The following is a 25,144-nucleotide window of genomic DNA, read 5'->3' as shown; positions in this document are numbered from 1 at the left end:
AAATAATAAAATAACGATCACAATTTTTATAAATAAAATAAATGTCTATTATCAAAGAGAAAATTATTTTGACAACTGTGAAGACTTATTTTTTATTAGGGAAAATAACACATTTATACCCTGTGTTTTAGTGAAATGTCGAGTTTAACCATCGGTTTTCAAAAATGTCAAGTTCATACTCTCTGTTTAACTAAAATGACGAAATTATACCATCTGTTTAACTAAAATGACAAAATTATACCCTGAAATGAATAACGGCGTCACAAATCTCCATTTCATTGATATTAACTTTTATATAAGAAAAACCGAATAAAATCTACATCGGTACCCTAACTTCCAAATTCTCAATTTTGAAATAAAAATAGCCTTAATTTGAAATTAAATAATAAAACTCATACCTTCTAAGAGATGACTTCATTCCGTATTCGAATTGTAACTATAAATCCTTGATTATCTGTTCGAATATGCGATTTTGATGACTATCAACTATCGATGTTTACCCATTTGCCTATTTCTGTGTTTTTCACGATTAAGAGACTGTTGTTTATTTTTTTAGTTTTTAAATAAATTACATATATGGCGCGAATGACTAAATATAATTGGTGTTTATATATAAATATTATAGTCAACGTCAATGAAAAGTAAAAAAAAAAAAAATATTCGTGACACTGTTGTCTATTTCAGAGTATAATTTCGTCATTTTAGTTAAATAGAATGTATAATTTCGTCATTTTAGTAAAACAGATGGTATGAACTCGACATTTTTGAAAACCGAGGATTAAACTTGACATTTCACTAAAACACATGGTATCAATGTGTTATTTTCCCTATTTTTTTTATACGTAGTATATTAAGATTCATTATAGTTAATAAAAAAATCGTGCGACTTGAATGTCAATTATTATAAAGTTTCACATCAAATTTGATTAATAACGAGATAAGTAATTTGTGAATTCTTATAAATCTTATTTGATTCATCCATTCTATTTGGCCTGGGATACAATAATGTGCTGCAACCAATCAGAGTTCATATAGAAAATTGTAAGCGAATTTGATGGTACTATCACAAACAAAATATACTAAAAGAATTAGCCTCTGAAAATCTAGAGCATGAATTGAAAATCGTCGAAATATAGTACCAATAAAAACAAATTATAAAGACATATGAACAAACTACATTTCTACTTTAAGTCCCCGTGGTCGCTTGTCATATCGGTATCATTTTTCGATTTTATTTTGTTCTTTTCAAGTCACTTGTTTAGTGTTGTATTTATATTACTTTGTTTTGAATTATAGATAAAAATAGCCCCTTTTGATTTTTTGATTTTTTTATTTTTTTTTTTGTAAAGATTATTAAATTTCCATCTAAACAAATTGAAGAGTTATCTTTTTTACGATCAACTGACTGCGATTATTAAATTTTGTTTTGGTTCTCATTACCTCTGTTTCTTAATATTTTGGATTGTAGTAATTGTTTTGATGTTGTCAATTTTGTGTAGACGAAACGATATTCCAATTTTGAGTCTCGAGTTTTTGTATATTAAGGAATGTTCAGCCAATTGTGCGGAGCGCTTTTGAGGCGGACTCTATCTTAATTAATCAAATTTCTTTTGATTCTTTTTCCTCTACTACCACTCTTCTCCTCCGGGAACGATGAAGAGGCTCAAAGGTGGACTTTTATATTAATAAATAAATAAAAACTATGATTGACTGCGATTGTTTGAATCTCGTTATCAATAATTGTAAATATTTGAAATTTAGTACTATTCTATATGATGCATGTATATAATGAGAGAACATCATCTAAGTAGTGTTTTTGTACTTTGCGCAAAACTATTATTTATTTCTATCGACGTGTGTCTTTATTAATATGATAGTATGTATGAAACATAATTTACAGATATTAGTAGGGATGCAAGGTTTAAAATGCCGAGAAATATCGCCGTTTTGTCGACGAAATTTTTCTTTTTTGAGGGTATCGGACTGATTCGAGCATGTTATTCGTTTCGCCGGAAAATGCCGTCGAAATGTCGTCATTCTATCGGCATCGTGTCGCAAAAATGTCGAGGTCGTCGTGTTTCGATCAAATTTGCAGAGATGATTCGCGTGAGGTCGACGACACTTTCATCACGTCGTCCAAAAGCCGACCATCGTAGTGCAGATTCAACTTTATTTTGGTGATTTCGGCAGAAGTTCGCCATTGTTCTCATTGTATTTTGTCCAGATCTGCAAAGGACCAGAGAATAGAAGAAAAAAAAGAAAGGCGTGGGTGAGGTAGTGGACCAAAGACAAAAATTGTGGTAAAGCATGGGTCCAATAAATTGCTCTTAAAGCAAAACCCCAATAATTTGTGATTTGCAGAATTATATGTTTCAGTAAATATATATATATATATACATATACATAATTATTTGCTCTAGATACCTTTAGGCTATATATAAAAATATTTTTTTTAAAATTAAATTTTACAATATTATTTCTGTCGTCATTTCATGTTTTATCGAAATTTTCGTTTACGATCGAAATTTTCGTCGACATTTTTTTCTCAAATTTTCACATTATTTTCATCTGACATTTTCGTCAACCACTGCAATATTCGATTTTTGAGATCGTCGGCACAAAATCGATCGCCAGGATTTCAAATATTGGATATTCATATTACATGGCATGGCAGATATTTACAACTCCCAATGATGGAGCTCAGTTTCACAATTTTGACATTTCTCATTCTCATTTCCGTTTTGTACGGTTCCATAGAACATAGGAAGGTTCAAGACGCGAAAACGACGCCACCGAACAAACCATACGCCACGTGCTCTTCAGTGGGACCCACTAAACCTGGTCTCAAAAAGAGCACCGACGTGGACTCTAAAGCCACCACCACAGACAAGTCCAACCAAACCCCCAAAAAAGAAAATAAATACGAACAAAAAACGTTTATAAGAAGAGAGATTATTATACACGCAAAGCAATAATCCCTTTCTAAAAGCTGCTTCTTCTCGACTCTATCTAAGGCTATACTTTCTTTCTCCGTTTCCATTTTCTCAGCTTCCAAACAGAGAGAGCCGTCACCGATCGATGGCCACGACGGCGCGTGCCTTCCGATGCGAATCTCCGGCGATGAATCGGAGGATACCGGGAGATTCGTACGATCGGAGCGGTCCTCGGAGCGCGAAGATCGTGCTTCAGCCGAGGCTCTGCACGCTCCGATCTTACGCCGTGAAGACGACGCGGCGGAGAGAAGAGCCACGTGACGGCGGAGATTCGGCGTCGTTCTTCGAGACTCTGTCGGAGTACATCGAGAGTTCGAGGAAGAGCCAGGACTTCGAGATCATGTCTGGTCGTCTCGCCATGGTCAGTCATTCTGGATCGAAAATATCTTTATGAAATGAAGATTTTGTTCTCTTTTTTTTTCGTTCTTTTGACGGAATCTTCTCCAGATTCTTCCTATTAAACATTATCCTTAAAAAAAAATGAAAGAAAGGCTTCAAATATAAATCACTTTATTTATTTACCGTGTGAAAATATATAGATCCGAAAACAGTAATTTTCATTAGCTATGGACTAGTTTGAAAATTGAAAAAAAGATTTTCAACACTTCATGGATTATAAGAAAAAGTAGTATTTCGAGACAGCCAAGTTTGAATATCTTTGAACTCGTTGATTTTTTTGACTCGGTCATACAGAGTACAGACAACAGCAAAAATTAAAAAATAAAAATCTCATACTAATCACCAAAAAAAGTCAAAACTAAAGTTTGACCAAATAGAAGCTCATTATAATAATATGATGATGCAGATAGTATTTGCGGCGACGGTGACGAGTGAATTGGCGACGGGAAATTCGGTGTTTGGGAAGATGGATTTGCAAGGAATCGAAGAAGCCGGCGGGGCTTGCCTCTCAGCCGTTGGATTGGCCGCGATCTTCGCTTGGCTCTCCAGCTCTCGACGCCGACTTGGCAGCATCCTCACCGTCCGATACACATCTTTCATCGACGGCCTGATCGATCAGATCGTCGACGGATTGTTCTACGAAACCGAATCCGACCACCTCATCTAGATACTTACATACATGATACATATACTACTAGTGATCTATATCATTTTTATAATTAGATATAGAAACAAAAAGAATAAAATTAGGCTAAAGAAATCAGAGTGGCGATAATCTCAAAAGATATAAATTTATTGAGATGTATTTGGTTTTATAACACGTAGTTATATTTGATACATTACAAAAATGTTCGAGTAACGATATGCATATTAATATTATATATGTGTGTGTGTATAAATATTGATTTCAAATTTAACTGTATTATTTAAGTTACTTTCTCAATGGCTTCAATGCACTCCAATACGGTTGCCTTGTTTGACATTGCAGTGATAAGAGCTTCATGCAAATCCTTGTTAGTTTTCAAAAGGGACCCAGCTAACAAAACCTGAAGAAAAGAAGAAGGAAAAACAAAAGATTACGTTTAGAATTTTTATTTTTATTGTATATAAATTATGTTTATGTGATGATCAAAGTGTGATCTGAAACTTACAGCCCATCTAGTAAGATTTTGTTGCTGTTCCTTGCTCATCGGTGGTTTGCTTCGGTTTATAAATCTCTGAAATTTATTGAATTCAAAGCAATATTGCCCCCCAAAAAAAAGGCATTTTAAATCTACTAGAATAAAAATCAAATTAAAATCTTTAAGTTGAAATAATTAACCTGAAGAGAGAAAAGATCAGCAGATTGTCCAATAACTTTGTCATATTTAAGGCCTTCGGCCGCGAGCCCGGCCATAGACACAACTGCCAGTCTGAAAACTTAAAAAATTTAAAAATAATATAAACCACAATTGGACTACCACGAATAAATTAACGAGAGGACATACTTGTCGAGTTCTTTGGGATCGAGTTGGCCGCTGTAAATAATCTTTTCGAGCCTTTCGTCGATGAGATTAACATGCTCTTTCCCGATATCCAGAGAATAACCCAGAATTGGTAGCCCCAGCAAGTAAGCAACTAATAATGAAAATGAAAAAAAAAAAACAATAAAAATTATTGTCAGGAAATCACTTGAACAAAATAATATGCTATATTACCTAAGAAATGAGCTGCTTCGTGTCGGGCGATTCTGTCTTGATAATCCGGAAAGAACGACGAGAAACCATCTATGCCGGCTTGAAGAAGCCTAATAAAAAATCGAATAACATTGCTCGTGAATTGTGGTGTCTTGCGGTCCAAGAAACCCATTTTTAAACTAATCAATAATATAATTTCGAGCGATTCGGTAGTACTTACCCCGGAGCAGTGCTTCCAACACCCAAAACTACCAATGAGATACTCCCAAGCAAGTAAGGAACAAAGAATCCCCAATCCTGCAAAACAGGGGACCCAAATTATAATCCAAGCACAAAAAAAATTAATTGGCTTTTTTTTAACGCAATGAAAGAATTTATATTCGTTAATAAATAAACAATTCGTCGTTACCCCGGGAAGTTGGCCGGCAATAATGCCTAAAAATCCGGTCGTTCCGACCACTGTGAAAAGAAAAGCCGCCTGTAACACTGGAAAAAATATATCAACCATATAAAACACTAGTTTTCCAGACCCATAATCAATATATGCAATACATTGCAGTTTATTTGAGTCTTCTATTGGCCTGTAAGCAATTACCAAAAAGTTTAAAATAAAATTACACTATGTTAGGTAATTTAATTCGGTCAAAACTGTCATGTTAACATGATTATTCTTTCCGGACAAAAGAAAAAAAGCTGGATATTTATTTCTAATCGAAAATTCCTCTTCACCGTTCCATTGAAGAAACATAAATACTATAAATTTACAAGTACTCACATCATTTCTAACACTAGGAATCGCCAGGTTTTCGGCATTTTGAATTCCTAGCATCGTCAGCTCTCTTAGAGACGTCTTCGCGGCAAAACAAAACAAAACAAAAATATAATGAACGAAACAATCACAAATAATGTTCAAATAGAAATATCGGAAAAGAAAGAAAAAACAAATTAGTTAAACCTGTCAATATTCCACTTAGTATATTGCATAGTGAACTCGTCAATTGAGTGCACACTCAAATTTGAATGCATTAAACTTAGTTTGGCTAGTTCTTGTATCAATTGTGACACCTTGACTATTTTCCAACTAAGTAGCTAAAGCGCCTAAATAATTTGTGTACTAGAAAAGTAATACAAAACTGTAACTAATGGAGAGACTAACCATTCTGCGAGACACATTTGGCTGAGAATTCCATTTCTTCGCAAACCCGGCCTCGCTCAGCCCATCCAACGCCTCTTTCACACTGCTACTATCTTTCTGAATCAAGTAATTGAGTTTTGTTATGGATCGTGATTATGATAAAATTGTTTGATTAGGGGAAGAGAGATCATCACTGACTTTGTCAATGGCAGATTGGAGAGTGTTTAGGTCAACGCTTGGGACGGCGGAGGAGGAAGACGAAACCCTACTTCGCCGCGGATAGCCGTTGAGATCATAATTACTTTTTCGCAGGCCAAAGCTTGTGGTGGTTGATAGAGAAGCCATGGCTAAGCTGCTCAACATGTTGTGGCCGTTACTGATTTACTGATCAATTTTTTTTTTTTTTTTGGCTCTCTAAAATTTTAATTGAAAGGACCGCTTTGGTATTGGATAAGGTTTTGGGTTCGGCCTATAATCTTAGGCTTTTTCTGGGCCGTTGGGCCCAAAAAAATATTTCTGAATAGTCATTATTCCTTTTGGTAGCCCTTTTTATATGTTATCGCGAGTATAACGTGCTTGAATTTTTTTAATTACAAACATAGCGTTTTCTTGTCATCATGTTCTTGATTTCTTTATGTTTATAAATTTTTTTAATTTATTTTTACTGTTTCTGTCTATATTTAACTTTATTTAGTGTTTACAATTTCATTTACAAATAAAATAATTGTTTACCGTTTGAAAAATACTATTTTTGAAGAGATTTAAAACGTATGTTTGTATAAAATGTTGCACTCAGGAAGATCTTCCACTATATTTCGGCTTTGAATTTGAATTCGATTCTTCTCAATCTCGTGATGCCTCAATTTATAAATAAAAATAGCTATTTATAAGTAGGTACATGGAGAATCCATGAATAACCCTATTAACTTCATAATAATAAAAATGTATAGCTAAGAATAGTAATTGAAATATTTAAATAGCATAACTTTATAACTAAAAAGTATAGTTCTCATTATTAAAACCCCAAATGGCTAAGTAGGTAAAGAAATGTTGTAAGAAAAATTACAAAATAGTGGGTTATTTTAAAGGGTCCAGTGGTTATCTAGTCATATGAAACGTTAGAAATTTTGAAATAGCCAACGTTTCGTTAATTTTTTGTAAATACCCACGTAAATCTATCTACGCTATCAAAATAATAGAAAAGGCAGAGTAAATTTCTAGTAAATATGACTATTTACGAAATATTTACAATAGTTTTTTGCTATTTACGAAAAATTTATAAAACGTTGGCTAAAACGCAAACGCTTATGTTTATGTGGCTTATATCGCTAAATTTTTGTATTTTAAATCCTTTTGAAGTGCTAAAAAGTTATTTGAGAATACACTTCTTAACTTCATATAAAAGTGATTGTTTACCATTTGTAAAATACCACTATAATTGTACAAACTTTAGACCAAGGAAAAAAAATGTCGTTTTCGTTACCGTTTTGAGCCTCTTTAATGAATGACATTTCAAACAACTTTAATGAAGGACATTATATTTAAAAAAAAAAAATCAATTTGTACACCAAATTCACGTTTTACAGAAACTGAGTTTAAAAAAAAGGGAAAATAACACATTTATACCCTGTGTTTTAGTGAAATGTCGAGTTTAACCTTCGGTTTTCAAAAATGTCGAGTTCATACCCTCTGTTTAACTAAAATGACGAAATTATACCCTATGTTTAACTAAAATGACGAAATTATACCCTGAAATAGACAACAGTGTCACGAATATTCTTTTTATTGACTTTTCATTGACGTTGACTATAATATTTATACATAAACACCAATTATCTTTATTCATTCGCGTCATATATGTAATTTAGTTAAAAACTAAAAAATAAACAACAGTCTCTTAATCGTGAAGAACACAAAAAGAGGCAAATGGGTAAACATCGATAGTTGATAGTCATCAAAATCGCATATTCGAACAGAGAATCCAGGATTTAGAGTTACAATTCGAACACAGAATGAAGTCATTTCTTAGGAAGTATGAGTTTTATTATTTAATTTCAATTTAAGGCTATTTTTATTTCAAAATTGAGAATTTGGAAGTTAGGGTACTGATTTAGATTTGATTCGGTTTTTCTTATATAAGAGTTAATATCAATGAAAGGGAGATTTGTGACGTTGTTATTCATTTCAGGGTATAATTTCGTCATTTTAGTTAAACAGAGGGTATAATTTCGTCATTTTCGTTTTTTTTTTCTGTTTTCTTCGATTCTCTGTAAATTCGTGGATAATATGACGAGTTTGGTCTTTAAGCACAACGAAAATGACCGATCATTTCATGTCAAAACGACGTGTCGTTTTCGGCGAATTTCGAACGACAAAAAGAGGAAAAACGACATCCATACTTTCTCCGGCCGTTGGACGTCCGAAAACGGCTTTGCCGACGAATGTCGGAGAATTTCGCCGGCATTTAAAACCATGCTTTAGACACATTGTTTTTCGCAATTATTTAAAATAAATAATATTATCATATGTAATATACATATTGCACAATGTTAAAATGTTCGAGTACGATTCTTTTAATGAGCCTCGTTAAAATCTCACTGAACATTCTTTTTGGGAAGCTCGATAAAAAAATTATCACCCCCATCGGCCCCATGCATCGTATTAATTGGTTTCCGCTACAAAAAAAGAGATTCTGCACAAGAAGCGGTATATCAATTTTATTACAAATATCGTGTGGTTCGCATCGAGCATAGCCCATTTACACAAACTATGGGATACACCATTAGCCATTCTCATAATCTAACTAAACAGTATAGAATAATTTTTTTTAGCTACATATAAAATATTTTCAAAAAGAGCCAGCCTTGGCCAAACTATCTATTATACACTTATTGTCTACTTCGAATATAAAATTACGTTCATTTATGAATTTTGCAGTAACTCCGCGTCAACTATAGAGAATTCGCTTCGATTCTACTTTTTCACAAATCACATCCACACTATTTTTCCATTTTTATCTTAATAAACGACAACATGTATATGAACGGCAACAACAGAAATACAACAAGACAAGAAACGATAACAATACAGAAAATGACAATACGCTTATTTTAACACCTTGAAAGCCGAATCTAAATTGATCTTTAAACGATCCCCATCAGGTCTTTCCCATTTGACACGGAAATATGAGCAATAAAAAGAGCATATTTAATGGTTTGTGGCTTAACAATTGTGAGGACTTACTAGCAATTAGTAAAAGTTGTAAGGTAGTTACTTATCATTATTTTGCACTTTATCTATTAGTTTAACTAAACTACTTTGCTTAACTAAACTATCTAGTTTAGCAAATTAAATGGGCCACTTTTTATTTTTTTTTTATTTAGTAAGTGGAAATTAAATAGAAAATAATAATAAAATATTAATTATTAACATGTGGGATAAAGTTAAGGTAGGAGAATGATTTAGCTTACCAATAGAAAACAAATTTACTTAAATTAGTTGTAGTTTAAATTGCTTATGTTACAAATTAAGCAAATATGATATTTGTTTATCATTAAATATGCTCAAATTACTTGTTATCACGAGCTCCAGTACCTACTTCAGCTTTATTATTTGAAATTTAGTTTTTTTTTTTTCAGCGATTTAGACTTATTTTTCTTGAGAAACTTGAGATTTTAATTTCACACACACACGCGCGCACGCATACGCACGCACCGCACAAAAAAAAAAAATATATTACAAAAACAGAGAAAGGAATTCGATCTTTTAGATTTTAGTAATGCATAGGACAAATGGTAGAAGATTTCATGTGCTGTCATAAATAATGTCGTATATAGCAGATATTTATGACATTTAATTGAATTGAACATATAGATCTGACTGTGCGTTGAACCTACGTACATTAACTGTTTAGAAGACACCCCCATAAGAACACGTATCTATCTGAGACTCGTGTTTTTTTGTTTGTTTTTGTTTTTTTTGCTGTAAATACCAAGTTAAAGAATTTTTATACAAACATATATACCAAGTGTGGTTTTAGGGGAGTAGTCCTATAATTATTAGGAGGTTGAGATTTTAGCACAATGATCTTAAAAATTATTGACTTGCAAACCTTTAGTGCTTTTCAAAATGAAATCCGCTAAATTATATTTTTTAAAAAATATAATTTAGTCTGAAAGTTATTTATAATAATTTCATGCCATCTCCGAAATAATGTCATGAGTTCCTCATGAGGATGAGGAGGTAGAGGTTTATCATCACTCAACTTTAAACATCTATATTTAGATAATTTTATTTAATTTGTTAAATTCGTTATACAAATTATAAAATTATATTATACCACAAAACACTAAAATAACATTTTAGCAGTTTTTGGATATTGAGAGTGAAATTTTATTTTGAGGATATTTTTCAAAGTTATAAACAAGTTATCTACACTTATAGATATTTTTACAAAAAAGATTGAAAGACAACAAAATACAAAAAGATTGATAGATTTATAAAAATAAATACTATTTTGATTAAAAATTTAATTTAGAGATCAAACTATATTTACAAGTATTTTGCTAAGTAGGTGTAGCATTGATTTATGAAATTATCAAACTGCGTTTGGTTGAGATTAAAATGTCTTGTTTTTGTTTTTAGAAAAAACTAAACTGCTTATTCAGTGTTTGGTAAAACTGTTTTTACAAAAAACTTTAAAAGCGATTTTAGATTTTGTACATAAGATGAAAAAGCTATGATTATTAACTTTTGGAAAAAGTGTTTTTAAGTTTGTTATACAAATTACCGTAATATATATCCCCGTACAAAGTGTTTCTATCTAAGAGTGAAATTTATTAAAAAAAATAATTTGTGCATTTTATTGAAATGTCGTTGGCCGTTTGAGTCCAATAGTAGTTTGTCTTCTTACGTTATCTTTTTTTCTCTTTGATTTTTTTTAGAAAAAAATATTTTCATATATATGCATATGAATAAACATATTAATTATTATTATTTAATTTTTAAAAACATGTCTATTTTAGTCTTTTTACTATAATATATTTATTTTACCAAACGCTAGTTAACTTTTGCTATCAGCAACAACTGTTTTATTAACAGTTTACCAAACACATGTCAGTTTTTGAAAAAAAAAACAGTTTTTTTCAAAAACTAAATCTAAAAACACTTTTTTTAAAAAACAAAGTTATGTCAAAAAAGCCGTTTATCTCTTAAACTTGATGGGGATCCTGGATGGTGAATTTTACCTCAACTGTTCCAGATATATGGTGCGTGTAGGGGTGGCAATTCGGGTCACGTGTCGTGTTCGTGTCGTGTCCTATTCGTTTTCATGTATTTTTTGACAGACCCAAACCCGACCCATTTATTAATCGTGTCTAGGAGCAAAACCCAAACCCGACCCACTATGTTTTTGTCAAACCCAGACCCAACCCATTAAGACCCATTTATTAATCGTGTCTTAATGGACCATGTAACCCACGAACCCACTTAGACCCACAAACCCATTTAGACCACTAAACCCGTTTGAACACGTGAATCGGTTTAGGCCCTTACACATGTTTATTTCAAAATATTAAAATTCTCTAAATCAAATTAATTAAAAAATTAGTCATAATAAGTAATTAATAAAAATACTCCATATAATCAACTAAGCCACCAACATAATATTTGTAATACAAAAGAGAAGTTCAAACACAATCTTTCAAAAAGCAATGTATCTCCAACAAATCATTAACTAGAGATTATTCTATGTAAAGTGGATACACTTCACTTATAATTTGTATTGTATATAATATTTATTCTTATAATTTAATTTGATAGTTGTTTTTAATATTTTAACTGGGTCATTACGGGTTTGATCGTGTTTACCCATTTAATATTCGTGTCTAATCGGGTCCCAATGGGTTGTCGTGTTCGTGTCGTGTTCACCCGTTATTTAATCGTGTTAATCGTGTTCGACACGGATGGATCCAGATCCATTTTAGGTCGACCCAAACCCATTTAAACCGTGTCGTAACCGTGCCGTGTCTCGTGTCCGGCCCAAATTGCCACCCCTAGGTGCGTGCATTGTGTCTTATTTTATGCTATTTACTCAGTTATTAGACAATTAGGCTATAATCTTACATAAGGGGCCTAAACTACGATACGCCTACGTCTCCCTTTGTTTATCACACTTCTTACTATCAATACACTAATCCATACAAACCATGTCATATTTTGAGGTTTAATTACTTCCCAATTTTAGTTTCCGTTATATCGAATTTGAATCAATGTTGTTTGTTATGGTTTATATCACTTTGATACTCTTTCTTTTTCTTATCGGCAAATTAATCCCGTTAGTTTATCTCTCTTTATTTTCTGTTATATAATGTTTTTTTTTTTAGTACAGGCACTATCGGCCAGGATTATATGATATATTAGCAGTGCAAAGCGCAGGTGACACTATCGGCCAAGATAACATAGTAGGTGACATTACTGGCTAAGATTACATACTTATTAGAATAAATCATAGGGGCATGCATTTCTGCATCCCATGGGGGCTTGAACCCATGACCTCTCCGTCGAGGTGTGTGTTGGATTACCGCTAAACCAAGCTAACTACCACTTTTTGTTATATAATGTTGTGTGGCTGTATTTAACATTTGTAATTTAATTCTATTTATTCGGAAAAAGTGGGCAAAATAATCATTTTAAATAGGATAAATTACAAGAATACCCCCTGAATTCAAGGGTCGGTAACGAACTGCCCCCTAAACTCGAAAAAGTCACAAAAAATCACGTGAACTCTCGTTCTGTTAAAGTATTGCCCCTTCTGTCAAAAATATTCCGTTAAAATGAGCACATGACTCTCACGTGATTATTATTTGAAGGGAAAAGTAATAGTATTGCTTAAATAATTAATCACGTGATTATAATTAAATAATTAGAAAGACCAGTGGTCTCACCCAAAACCAAACGTTGCTTTCCACAACCTTCAAATGGCTCACAACTAATCTCTCTCTCACTCTCTCTCTCTCTCTCACTAACCACACACAGACAGAGATTGGCCTTCATGGAAGAACTGCCACATTCTCGCCTATATATACATGCACATATATAGACATTGCTACTTTGTGTATCTCTGCCCTTGCTATCCGAAGAATTGCCATCAATTGGACGATTTCCTTAAATTCACGCCGGGAATTGCTTCATTAGGGTTTCTCCGGAGTGAATTTGTTTTCATTGGTCGAAATTCTGAAGGTTTGGCTGATGGAGAGAAGTTCAGCGTCTCTGACAGGATCAGAGCCAGGCGGTGGCGGCGGAGGAGAGGTTGGGCTAGGGTTAGGGTTTGACTCGCTACAATTCGGTGATGAAATCCACGGCCTGATCTCATCAAATCTTGGGCCGCCGGAGAGTGCGAGCTCGTTCACTGCGCTTCTGGAGCTCCCGCCGACTCAGGCGGTGGAGCTTCTCCACGACAGAGCTCCGGCTCCGGCGAATTTCCCGCGCGAAGTCGAGTTTCTCCGACGGAAGCCATATTGCCACTCGTTCGGATCTAGCCTGGCGTTCCTTTCCGATCCAGCGCTAATCGAGCGCGCGGCGATGTTCTCGAAGTACGCCGGCGAGTGCTCTCTGGAAACGACGAGCTCGGTGCCGTCGAATTCGAGCGCCATCCTAGAGAAGGTCAAGAACGAGCCGGCTGAGACCGACTCGAACGCGAATTCTTTTCAACCTCCGGCTTCCGATCCGACGGCAGAAGAGAAGAATCAGAGGCTGTCGACGAAGAGGAAAGAGAGGGAGAAGAAGGTAATAAGAAATTATCGCGTTTGGTTTTGGGTGAGACCACTGGTCTTTCTAATTATTTAATTATTTAAAAAATATTATTAATTTTTCTTTCAAATAATAATCACGTGAGAGTCATGTGCTCATTTTAACGGAATATTTTTGACAGAAGGGACAATACTTTAACAGAACGAGAGTTCAGGTGATTTTTTGTGACTTTTTCGAGTTTAGGGGGCAGTTCGTTACCGACCCTTGAGTTCAAGGGGGCATGAGTGTAATTTATCTTTTTAAATATACATAAAAAATTATGACTATTTTTAATGACCAAACTTGGAAAACGCTATTATATGTGTTTCAATGTCTGTTTTTTTATGATATTATATTAAAAGAAGGCAATAAAAAATATTATGAGAATGATTTATGTAAGTTAATTATCAGGACGCCTGATAAAACGACGTGTTTCTACACATCTTGTAAGACTCGTTTTGTTTACTATATGATCCGACCACGACAATCACCATGAAAAGAAATTGTCAATGCTTCCCACAGTATAACAAATGTTAATGTATATATTTTAAGCCTCAAATCTTATTATAAAACGTCAATTGTTTTTTAAAAAAATTAAAATTATATCCGTGATAGAATCCAATACAACGCAAAATTGGCCCTAAGACCATATCTCCAAAATGAATTGTGTTTATGAATTAAATTTGTCATGGAAGATTTCGCTGTCTTCTATTGGTATTAATTATAAGACACGAGATGCCTTTTATAGTAAACATATTTCATCTCATTTAGTCATCAGTTCTTATTGAAATTGAATATTCATCAGAACCAAATCAAAAAATATCACGATCAACCTCATCGGACAACGCATCAGATGTCATCGAAATATAGTGGAGATTATTTAAAAATAAAGCCCCAAAAAGTTATAGATAATTTTAATAATTTTTTTTTATAATTTCTAATGCGCGATAATATAATGGCTTTACATTTTATTGAAGATAATATATTAAGTCTTATCCAAAAGCAGTGTTATATAACAATGCATATGGCCATCATCTATGCTTTTATATAAGAATTTGAATCAGTATGCGCTATTAATATAACTTATAAAAAAATATTATAAATAAATTACTTAAAATCATTACAAAACTAGACTATTTACTTAAAATTACTTAATAATATAAATCATTATTATAAATAAGTTACTTATTCATCAACTGCAATTTTAGTTACACTTAATATTTATTAAAAAAAAAAAAACAAAGTTACAGTGAATATATATATATAAAGATTACTAAAAAAAAATAAAGCTAACAGGAAAGATGATACAGTGAATCAGTGAATATATATAAATCGTAAGCTTTTTAGTGGCAGAGATTTTCTGCCCCCATAAACGTTTTGTCAGTACTAACATGTAGTCTTATCATATAGCTACTCGAGTTGCGACATTTTTCTTCTCTTTGTTCTTTCTCGTTCAGAGATTCTTTCCTCAACTTTTACTGTTTCATGCATTGGAATAACATTTATGTCTAATTTATTAGAATTGTTATTTATTAAAGCTACTAATGATTTTATGATATTATAAATGATTATAACAAGTAAAATATGTAGAGGTTAACTTATGTTATCAAGCTTCATAAACAATTGACACTAAAGAAATCAGCAATTAAGGAAAATCCATTAAAAATCATGAATAAATAATAAAAAGTAAAAAATTTATTGTACATTGATTAAACTTTTATGAGTAAATAAAACTTGTGTTCGATTTCAATGAAATGTGAATACAAATATAAGGTGAATGAAAATAAATATGAAAGAGAAAAATAAATAGAATTTAATAAAGAAATAAAACTATTTAAAGATAAGTAATGCGTAACAAAATTACAAAAGGTAAGAAAAATGTTTTTATGATTCTACATTGCATAATCGTTGTTTGCTCATCTCTCACCAATTCGGGTTGTATGTCATGGTTAAAACATCTGGCTTTCTAAATTGCTGAACTAATATCACAACTTCTAATAGCATATCTCGTGGACCACATGTACCATGTAAGATAACCTTTTTTTTACCAGTATCCATGGTCTTTCAATATACTTATTTCAACAATATCTATGATAATATATAAAAAAAAAATATACAAAATATACAAAATATACGTGTAATATTAATAACACATAGTTTTTCCAAGAATATATATATATATATATATATATATATATATATAATAACATATACTCAAAATAATGTATGTTATTGATATAATATAATATAGTATTAGTAATCATGATTATAATATACATAAAAAAATTATACAAAATATATTGATGAAAGAGCGAGAAAAATAAAACAAAATATATACAAAATATATTGATGAGAGAGGGAAAAAAAATTAAAGACCTAGAAAAAAAAATAAAAGCCGAAATGCCGGGGGAAAAAATGTAAAGGTCGAAAGACAAAAAAAAAAAAACTAATGTAAAGGCCGGAAGACCAAAAAAAAAAAAAAAAAAATGCCACGTGTCGCCGTCTGGCGGGGCCACGTGGCGGCTCTAGGATGCATATATGGGAGTTGAGGTGCTTCTTATTATTTATGTTATAAATTAATTATTTATTCAAACTAAGCAATGATGACTTCTAAGTATAGCTAATACATATAGCAGATGTAATTTATATATTAATATCTTTCAAATTTGCATGTTTGAGTTTTTTTTATTAATAAATAAAGAGAAATAGAATAAATATGCAACCACTTTGACTGTTTGACATCAACATATATGTTTATAACGAAGAGGTACTCACTTAAAGTTTTCTTTCCATGAATAATTTACTTATATTCCCAAATTTAATACGGTTTAACTCTTATTTATTTTAAATGAGCATATAGTCCAATTTACGAACGTACTATAGAAGAAATGAAAGACAAAAAATGAATAATAACACCGACTAAATTATATGTCATTTTATATTATATATATACATATCGTGTAACGAAACTAGTTACTGTAGCAAAATGGTGAGACTCGTCCCTTTGGAACTAAATGTGAACAAGTTTGATAATTCAGAAAGGAAAAGTGATGGCAAATGTCCCAGTAAATTATTGTCAATTTCACGTGCCTTTGTTTCTCTTTTCGATCTATGAGCTATCTCTATCTCCTGATCTCTTCACACCCTAGCTTTGTATATGTTCCTCTCTCAATTATTGTCGTGATAGAAGCGAATTAAAGCAGTCCTGACATATCTCCATGCAAAAAACAACGACCCAGATAGAGAGAGGCACTAGGGTTTAGGCATATATACCTGAATGATCGGGATTTTCGATTCTATGTTTTTTTCGTATCTTAAAAGTAACCAGCCTGGAATATCGTACGGTCTCCCATAAACTTAGGCCTTTATTATTCATATATAAAATATGTGTAAATTAATTCAAAAGATATAGTACGTAAGCGATTACATTGGCACTAGGGTTTATCTGACCATGCCCTGATTTTAACGTCTAGATGTTGACATGTTATATCTTCAGTCGCGAGTATATAATTATAGATATACAGTTCAGTGTGAATTCCGTATCAGGCTGTTATTGGGAAACGTTTCAAAACTTTGAATATTTTTTTCTGTAAGTATAAAATATATGGCACACAGAAAAAATACACGAGAACGTAGATTATTGCCTAACCCTAGTGTGCCTCAAGCAGCGACATAATAAGGACAATTTGGAATGAGTTCGTGTGTTTCTATTCGTCAGTATTTTTTAAATTAAATATCATGTAATTCCAATTCAAAGTAAGTATAAGTTATCATCTTTGTGTTATACTAGCTGACATTGGTGTACCACACCATCAAAATTAAAACGGTAAAAATAAAATACATTTAACTAAATTCCTCTGTGTAACCATATATAGAAAAAATTAGAGGCTAATGATAAGTTCGTAGGAGAGCCTACTATGAGTTTTGTTTTATCTATACATTAATTTAGGTTGAAGTATAAACTTAAAATCTCATCTATTATTTATCTTCTTCAAACAAACATGTGTATATAGTATATACACCACAAAAATAAAGACTTATATCCGACTTTAAAAAAGAGGTAAACAAATATTAAATGAAAAACAAAGTGTGATTAAAAGTTTGCTCATTTTCTCTTTTTCTTTTTATGTTAAATCTACATATTAGGCTTGATTTTTTTAATCAATAATAAAAAAGTTAGTGTATCCTTCCATGGTTAGATAATCTCAATATAATATTGGCATGACAATATTGTGTACTTAGTATGCGTATAGTTTATTTATAATTAAAAATTTCTTATCATTCAATAGATTATAATTGTTTTTAAAGGTCGAACAAATAAAATTTATCACATCTCCATCATTATAAATTTATACATTAGCCTCGATCCCTTAGACAAAATTCACGGCTGTCCCTGTTTACACCGTCTAAGTTTGCTGAATGGTGTCATTGAGAAAAATAAATCGACCAATGGTATGTGATTAGGGTCCGTAGGTTATAATCTGAAACATATATAGCGACGCAATTTTTCATTCGGTGTAGTATTTTAAATGTAATTATCAGTGTCACCTTTTTTTTTTATAGTGCTCTGTCTTAAATGACCGGCCAGCTGGTTTCGAGGGACAAGTAGGTTATGAGAACCACGCGTAATAATGGCCATAACGAAACAGTGCTATATCACTTGAACATCACGTGCTCGTTGCTTTCTCTGATTCGTCATGTCATTCCAACTTTGACCATTTAATCAATGAATTAAGAAGAAAGAAGATTTATATGAATGTGTATGTATGTCTGTGTGCAAAAATTCAGTTGGCGTTTTCCTGTATTGGAATTGCTAAGTTATTTGTCGTCGTAAACGAAAATAGACGACTTTAGTTATTAATACTTAATAGCATGTATACACGCGTATCGTACAAATGATATAATCATTAATCGGAAATGAATCGTTGTCTGATTTGTGAGCTATGCTTTTGGAAGATCGTCTAAAAATTAGCTTAACACGAATGTCGAACATGTTTTTCTACGGAATGACACACGTCTGGTCACTGCAATTCCACGTGACATATCATATAATTTTCTTATCTGATTTTGAGGTTAATTAAATCAAGATAAATCAATAATGTCTATTTGTATAAACATTTACATATATATATATATATATATATATATATATATTTTGCTTAAAGTTGAGAAAACAGAAGTCGTCGGAGATGTCAATCAAAACAGTGCACTCCAACAAGAAATATATACAAAATCAAATTGGAACAACGTGGCTGGCCTAAGTCATATCGATCACTCGCCTCAAAAGAGTTTTAGAAATTCTCCGATTGAAAGGAAATGAGGTGTGGGTTTTGTGTGACGAGGCGCGTTAGCTGGCGAATGAGGTACTGATATGAGACAAGACGTATTTAAATATCAAAGGGGTGCTTTTTAAATGCGAGACATGTCCGAAGATTTTGTTTATTTTTATTTTTGTCTTTTTAACGCTCTGCATTTTTATTTATTTATTTTTTTTTGTAGTGGACTGGATGTTTTGTTTTGTTTTGATTCGGAGACAAAATAGTCGACATTCACTAACTCAGCGTGAGAGATACTGGTAGATTATTGTTCATACAGTTGGAAAAACAATTTTTTCTATTGTCATCACTCATTAGTTGTTTGGATCCTCTATGAACCAATGTGAGTATTTTACAAGAGTCAAATAAGTGCTCGAATCGTAGTGTGCTTATTGTTTTTCATTTCGTTCGAAGTATACAAGCAACTCTCAATCGCACGTACTTAGTGTTTGTTTCGATCTAACCATGTCGACTTGTTGTTTAACCCAAATTCAAAGTTGTTTTACCCAAATTTTAAAGAAATAAAAAAGGGAGGTGACACCAAAAGTTTCCTAAGCTACAAAAGCTACTTTGTCTCGAGTTACATGCCATTATTTTTTTTTAGGTGTCAAAGAAGGTCATTATGTGAAGTGAAGGTGAATGCTTAATTAGACGTTACGATCATTGCCGAGTTGGTATACAATTATTCCTTTTAATCAAGGGAGACGTTATGTGAACTAGCTACCATAGGTCAAAACTATCATCCACCGTTGACTATCTCTTGTCGAGCATTGAGGTGAATGGGATTGAAATCTCGATATGATTTATTTGACATATTAAATTACGAGTAGCTATCGGCCTGTCAAAACATGGCGATTTAATCTTGTTCGCCAATGTACCATATCTGCTTATTTGTTACTCTCCTTCTTACGTGACACGAGATCGATGTTTCACCTAATAATTTGTGTTTGTGACATCCATGTGAATTTCTGTATTTAATTATAGTATTTTCTTACTATAAATATACTTCTCTTGTTTAATTATTTATTGGTTATTCTCTTAGTTTTTATATTATTTTTGTAAATGCTATATACATTATTATACTACAAGCTGTGACCATACGGATTAGTGTGTAAAAATATATTACAAATTGGACGAATACTAAATGTACGATGTATACTATATGTTGTTACATTAATGGATGATTTAATGTTGGCAAAATATTTAAAGAATCGTGATATATTTTTTTGGATAGAATTGAGCCTTGTTACGATTATTCTGGAAGCGTTACAGTTTCTGTTGTAACAGTTTGCGCAACAATTACGGCCCATTCACTTTTGGGCTTTTCTATTCCGAATTGAAGTAGGATTCCAATGTGGATTGATGATATAATGGGTTGGTGATCCTAATCCGACTTCAAAATTCGTTTTGACCTAATTTTCTCTATAAATAGGTCATAACCACGTCATCTTCACTTACGCCTTTGGAGAGATTTATTTGAGTGTTTTAGATGAGCTTAGAACGACATGTGTTCAAGCTTTTAAGGTGTCTTTTACCTCTGCTTTGTTGCCTATATACGGGTGATTGTATTATAAGCTAGATGTTAGGTTGTTCAATTGTTTTTGTTGGGAAATACGTTTAGAAGTCTCGGGAGAGATATTCTGTGGGAATCGAGGGGATCTCGTACTTAAGGGGAGCCTAAGTTGCTGTTGAAGAGGATAGACGTAGGTTGGGTAGCTAGCAAGGGAGTCGATGAGTGTAAATCCTTATTGTACCACGTTATCAAAGTAAATCGCTTTCCACCGGGCAAAGGCCCTCCAGACGTAGACACGAATTGCCGAACTGGGTTACCAACTCTGGTGTCTATTTATTATTTCCGCACTCATATCGTTAATCTTTTGTTTCTCTAAATTTCAGCAACTGTCGCACTTTCTGTTACAACAAATTCTGGAACAGCTGCGCAGAATCAGTAATTTCACTATAGATAACTATAATGTAATTCCATATTAAATTAATAAATTTTGAATATTTGTAATATAATTTTGTGTAATTTGAGTTAGTTTTCTTATACATTAAACATGTAATGCAATGTTTGTTATTCGTAGCTGCAAAAGTGTAACTTGTAGTTTTCATATCATACTAGATATGATATTTTAAGTAAAAGTATAATATTATAATATAAAATTTTAAAGGCTATTATTTAATATTAGCCAAACTAAAATCGTAGTGTAGAGAATCTCCGGGTATAAATTCTGATACAATTTCTTCTATTTTCTGAACATCCAACAGAAAGTCTGCATGAAAACCTTATAAATTTGCAAAACAAGAAGGCTTTATATGTACATAAAGCTCAGTCACAATTTACAAATTATAACAAACGTGCGTACGTATTAACAATGTCTATATACTAACATTTATATATAACTAAACAGTTTACTGATAGAATAAAAATAATGTCAACTATATCATAACGAATAATATTTGTTATATTTCCTATCCTTGTGAAAATAAGTTGCTTTAACAAATGCCTTGCAAAACACCACAAACTATTCTTTTGTAAAAGTTTCAATCAATAAAGTTAACATATTCAACACATATTTTTTTTTTTTTTTGAGAGAGATTCCACACATATGTTAGGAACCAGAAAACAGTAACAGAAGCTCATATTGGACCCATCAAACAATCATAAAACACTTTCAAAATATTTGAAACAATCTCTTAAAAACAGTATTTTAAATAAATATATAGCTAGTAAATACACATCGCATGACTGGAGTTTTTTTCCGTCGTAGAATATCCCGATATTCATAGCTTTCCAAGACTGAGAAAACTTGCATTACCATGGACAAGTGTTGTTTTTTAATATATTTTACGACAGAAGTTGACTTCCATCTTAAGAAAATATTAATGGCTGGAAAAATCAACATTATTATATTGTTCCAGTAGCACCAGAAAATACATTAATTACACGACGTACGTACGACAAAATAGGTCGTCCCAAATACATTAAACAAAATATAATGAGAAATGAGAATTTATATGAAACTTGTTGGGTTAAATATCTAATTAAGAAAACATAGGTGCGGATCAGCATCAGCAACATTTGGTCGTAATGAAAAAGACTACTAATTGATTATTAAAACCCGGGTTCAATACAAATAACAATACCAGCTGTTTGAAATTCATATTACATCATTACATGCAAAACGGACGTAGTTTCCACTATCGTCCAGATACTTCGTGACACACCAAAAATATAATATTAAACATACATGTAAAGCAAAGAGTGGATCATCTCCAAATTATCACTCTAGTTCCCAAAACTGGAGACCTCTTTAATTTCTCTAGCTGCATAACTAAACTTAGCTTAAAAATAATACATTTTCCATATTTATCCTAGCAAGCACTCACTCAAACAAACATATTAATAACAACTAAACGACAGCACAGACTCTATCTTATCCAAAATAATATTATATTTTGAAAGCCCTAACTGGCTTAGCAACGACGCTCAAAGGATTCTTCATCTCACAGGAGAGCTTCAAAACCTCGGTCAGGTCAACAGGCCGGGCCGGATCTTCGGCCCATTCGAAGGCCCGGACGAGCTCGGCGACCCATCGGGACACCACGACGAGGCCCAGATTCTTGCCGGGGCAGACCCGGCGACCCGCCCCGAACGGAGCGAGCCTTAGGTCCGAGCCGCGGACGTCGAAATCGGCGCCCACGAACCTCTCGGGCCGAAACTCGTCCGGGTCGGCCCAATGGGCCGGGTCGTGGGTTATGGCCCACATGTTGACCATCGCCGTGGTCTGCGCCGGGACCACCATGCCGTTGCTGAGCTGGACGTCCGACGTGGCGAGCCGGGCCCAGGAGAGGAGTGGTCCGGGTGGGTGGACTCGGAGGGTTTCCTTGATCACCGCTTGAAGGTACGGAAGACCTGCCAGCTCAGCGTCTGTCACCTCTCTACCGTCACCCGCCAGGGAGTTTAGCTCAGCACGAAGCTTGGCTTGTTTCTCAGGGTGTAGGACCAGCTCGGCCATCGCCCATTCAGTCAGCAAAGCCGTCGTGTCAGTCCCTCTGAATATCATCTCCTGAAACAAATCACCACATGACACGTTCACTCAGTCTTTTCTTAAATATTACCTTATATTTTTACGTGCCATCTTTTAATGCTAATGTAAAGTATCGTAACATATTTTTATAGTGTATAAATTTAGCCCTTCAAAAATTAGGGCTTCGTCCAGACACGTACCCAGAGAACTGCGATGACGTCATCGTCGTTAAGCTTCTCGTCGCCGTCTAAAGAGAGAAGAACGTCGACGAAGTCGTGATCGTCTCGGATGGCAGTGATCTTCTCCTTCTTGCGGTGTTCTTCGATGATGTCGCCGACGAATCGCTTGACTCGGGGAACGAGTCGCTCGCACCGCTCAGCGACTCGGAGCGGGTCGTAGAACCAACTCAGCCACGGAAGATGGTCGGACCAGTTGAAAGAGCCAAGAAGCTCAAACCCTTCCCTAACCATCTCTCTCAGCTCTCCCAGCTCCTCACACGACGCGTCGTATCTCTTCCCGAACACGCTTCCCATCACGTCGTTCAGCGACGCCAGTTGAAGGTGGTTCCTGAGCGAAGAAACGACGCCGGAGTTGAGATATGCGTCTCTCGCAAGGTTCAAGACAAGCCCGGCGCATTCTAGCCTTCGACCAGCCTCGTGCGCTAAAATGCGCCGGGGAGAGAACAAGTGCGAGGAAGCGATTCTCCTCAGCAGCCGCCAGTACGAGCCGCTCGGCGCGAAGCCGATGGCTCGGCCGAACATCAAGCTCCGCGCCGAGAGCTTCAGAGGCCTGTCGGCTAAGCTCGGTGACGTCAGAAGCTCCCTGGCGATGTTGGGCTCGGAGGCGACGACGAGCGGCGTGGAGCCGAGGCTGAGGGCCATGAGCTGATCGGCTTTTCCGGCTCGGAGCCGAGCCTGGGAAGCCAGGGCGCGGTGTGGGAGGCCTCGGCTGAGGGTGAAGAGGCTTCCGAAGAAGGGGAGGCCACGTGGGCCGGGGATCGGAGTTTTGCCTTTTCGGTTACGACCGTCTTTCCAAGCGGGCCCACCAGTGGACAAGGCCCAAGTCAGAAGCCCAAACGACAACACGGCGAGAGCGAGGTAGAGCAAAACGCAGCTCTCGAAGAGGGTTTTTGAGCCAAGAAACGCCGGGAGGGTCAAAACCCACCAGCTTGTGTCTTTGCTGCTCATCGTCACAAAATTAGTAGAACTCATTTTATGTTTTTTAGAGAGAGAGAGAGGTTTTGGGTTTTTTGGTTTGTGTTTTTTTTTTTTTTGGGAGTTTGTTATGTTTTCGGTGTAGGATGAGAGAGGTGTGAGTGAGAGAGAGAGAGAGAGAATGATCACACATAAACGCAATGCACAATATTCACCTAATTTTGTGATGTATTTATAGGGGATTGAAGGTGTGAATATGTGTATTTATTTATATATATGTTTTATTTATTCCTTGGACTAATTGAGTTGGGATGCGATTTATGACGTTATTGTGATGTGTGTGCGGGGTTAAAGAAAATGGAAAGTAAAAATGAAAATATTGTTCACGTGGCGAGGGGAACGAGGGACGATTAATATTGTGGTTAATTATTTTGCATGAATATGTGTGGTTGGGATCAACGTGGCTTGTTGGAGACGGAAATGCGGAAGCCGTCCTTTCTTCCGCGCGAGACTCGGCTTAACGGCTTAGCGGTTTCCGTTTATACGGAAAGAAGGCTTCCGCGGAACCGTTTACACGGAAATTCGGCTTCCGCGATTTCCGTTATTTTACTGTTTATACACGGATTTATTAATTTTTTTACACTTTCATCTTT

At 34.2% G+C, this 25,144-nt stretch overlaps 4 protein-coding genes across 5 annotated transcripts; 2 read left to right on the top strand and 2 right to left on the bottom strand.

The window, feature by feature from the left end:
* Nucleotides 1-2,937: 2,937 nt before the first annotated feature.
* On the top strand, nucleotides 2,938-4,326 carry SEP2 (stress enhanced protein 2). Its single transcript, XM_089612545.1, has 2 exons — nucleotides 2,938-3,354; nucleotides 3,799-4,326. The coding sequence occupies exons 1-2, from the start codon at nucleotides 3,079-3,081 to the stop codon at nucleotides 4,057-4,059; spliced, it is 537 nt and encodes a 178-aa protein (XP_089468671.1). The 5' UTR covers nucleotides 2,938-3,078; the 3' UTR covers nucleotides 4,060-4,326.
* On the bottom strand, nucleotides 4,263-6,602 carry LOC149399327 (uncharacterized). 2 transcript variants are annotated; one of them, XM_089612543.1, is made up of 10 exons: nucleotides 6,402-6,602; nucleotides 6,225-6,320; nucleotides 5,844-5,918; nucleotides 5,478-5,546; nucleotides 5,289-5,365; nucleotides 5,090-5,178; nucleotides 4,880-5,009; nucleotides 4,714-4,804; nucleotides 4,544-4,609; nucleotides 4,263-4,438 (listed from the first exon to the last, which is right to left on the bottom strand). In XM_089612543.1, the coding sequence occupies exons 1-10, from the start codon at nucleotides 6,564-6,566 to the stop codon at nucleotides 4,319-4,321; spliced, it is 978 nt and encodes a 325-aa protein (XP_089468669.1). In that variant the 5' UTR covers nucleotides 6,567-6,602; the 3' UTR covers nucleotides 4,263-4,318. The 2 variants fall into 2 exon arrangements, with proteins under 2 accessions (XP_089468669.1, XP_089468670.1); XM_089612544.1 differs by lacking the exon at nucleotides 5,844-5,918.
* Nucleotides 6,603-13,451: 6,849 nt separating this feature from the next.
* Nucleotides 13,452-14,220, top strand: LOC149399326 (transcription factor bHLH60-like). The gene is made up of 2 exons (XM_089613276.1): nucleotides 13,452-13,988; nucleotides 14,134-14,220. Exons 1-2 carry the CDS (start codon nucleotides 13,452-13,454, stop codon nucleotides 14,218-14,220), a joined length of 624 nt encoding a protein of 207 aa, XP_089469402.1.
* An 8,175-nt stretch (nucleotides 14,221-22,395) lies between these two features.
* CYP78A7 (cytochrome P450, family 78, subfamily A, polypeptide 7) lies at nucleotides 22,396-24,745 on the bottom strand. Its single transcript, XM_089612375.1, has 2 exons — nucleotides 23,538-24,745; nucleotides 22,396-23,376 (listed from the first exon to the last, which is right to left on the bottom strand). The coding sequence occupies exons 1-2, from the start codon at nucleotides 24,546-24,548 to the stop codon at nucleotides 22,759-22,761; spliced, it is 1,629 nt and encodes a 542-aa protein (XP_089468501.1). The 5' UTR covers nucleotides 24,549-24,745; the 3' UTR covers nucleotides 22,396-22,758.
* Nucleotides 24,746-25,144: the final 399 nt, after the last annotated feature.

The sequence above is a fragment of the Urtica dioica genome, chromosome 4 (assembly GCF_054948205.1).
Source record: "Urtica dioica subsp. dioica isolate 48M chromosome 4, U.dioica_male_clone48M_v1_H2, whole genome shotgun sequence".
Taxonomy (NCBI): Eukaryota; Viridiplantae; Streptophyta; class Magnoliopsida; order Rosales; family Urticaceae; genus Urtica; species Urtica dioica.
Note: the sequence above shows the minus strand (reverse complement) of the source record. Positions and strands in the feature narration are given on the sequence as shown.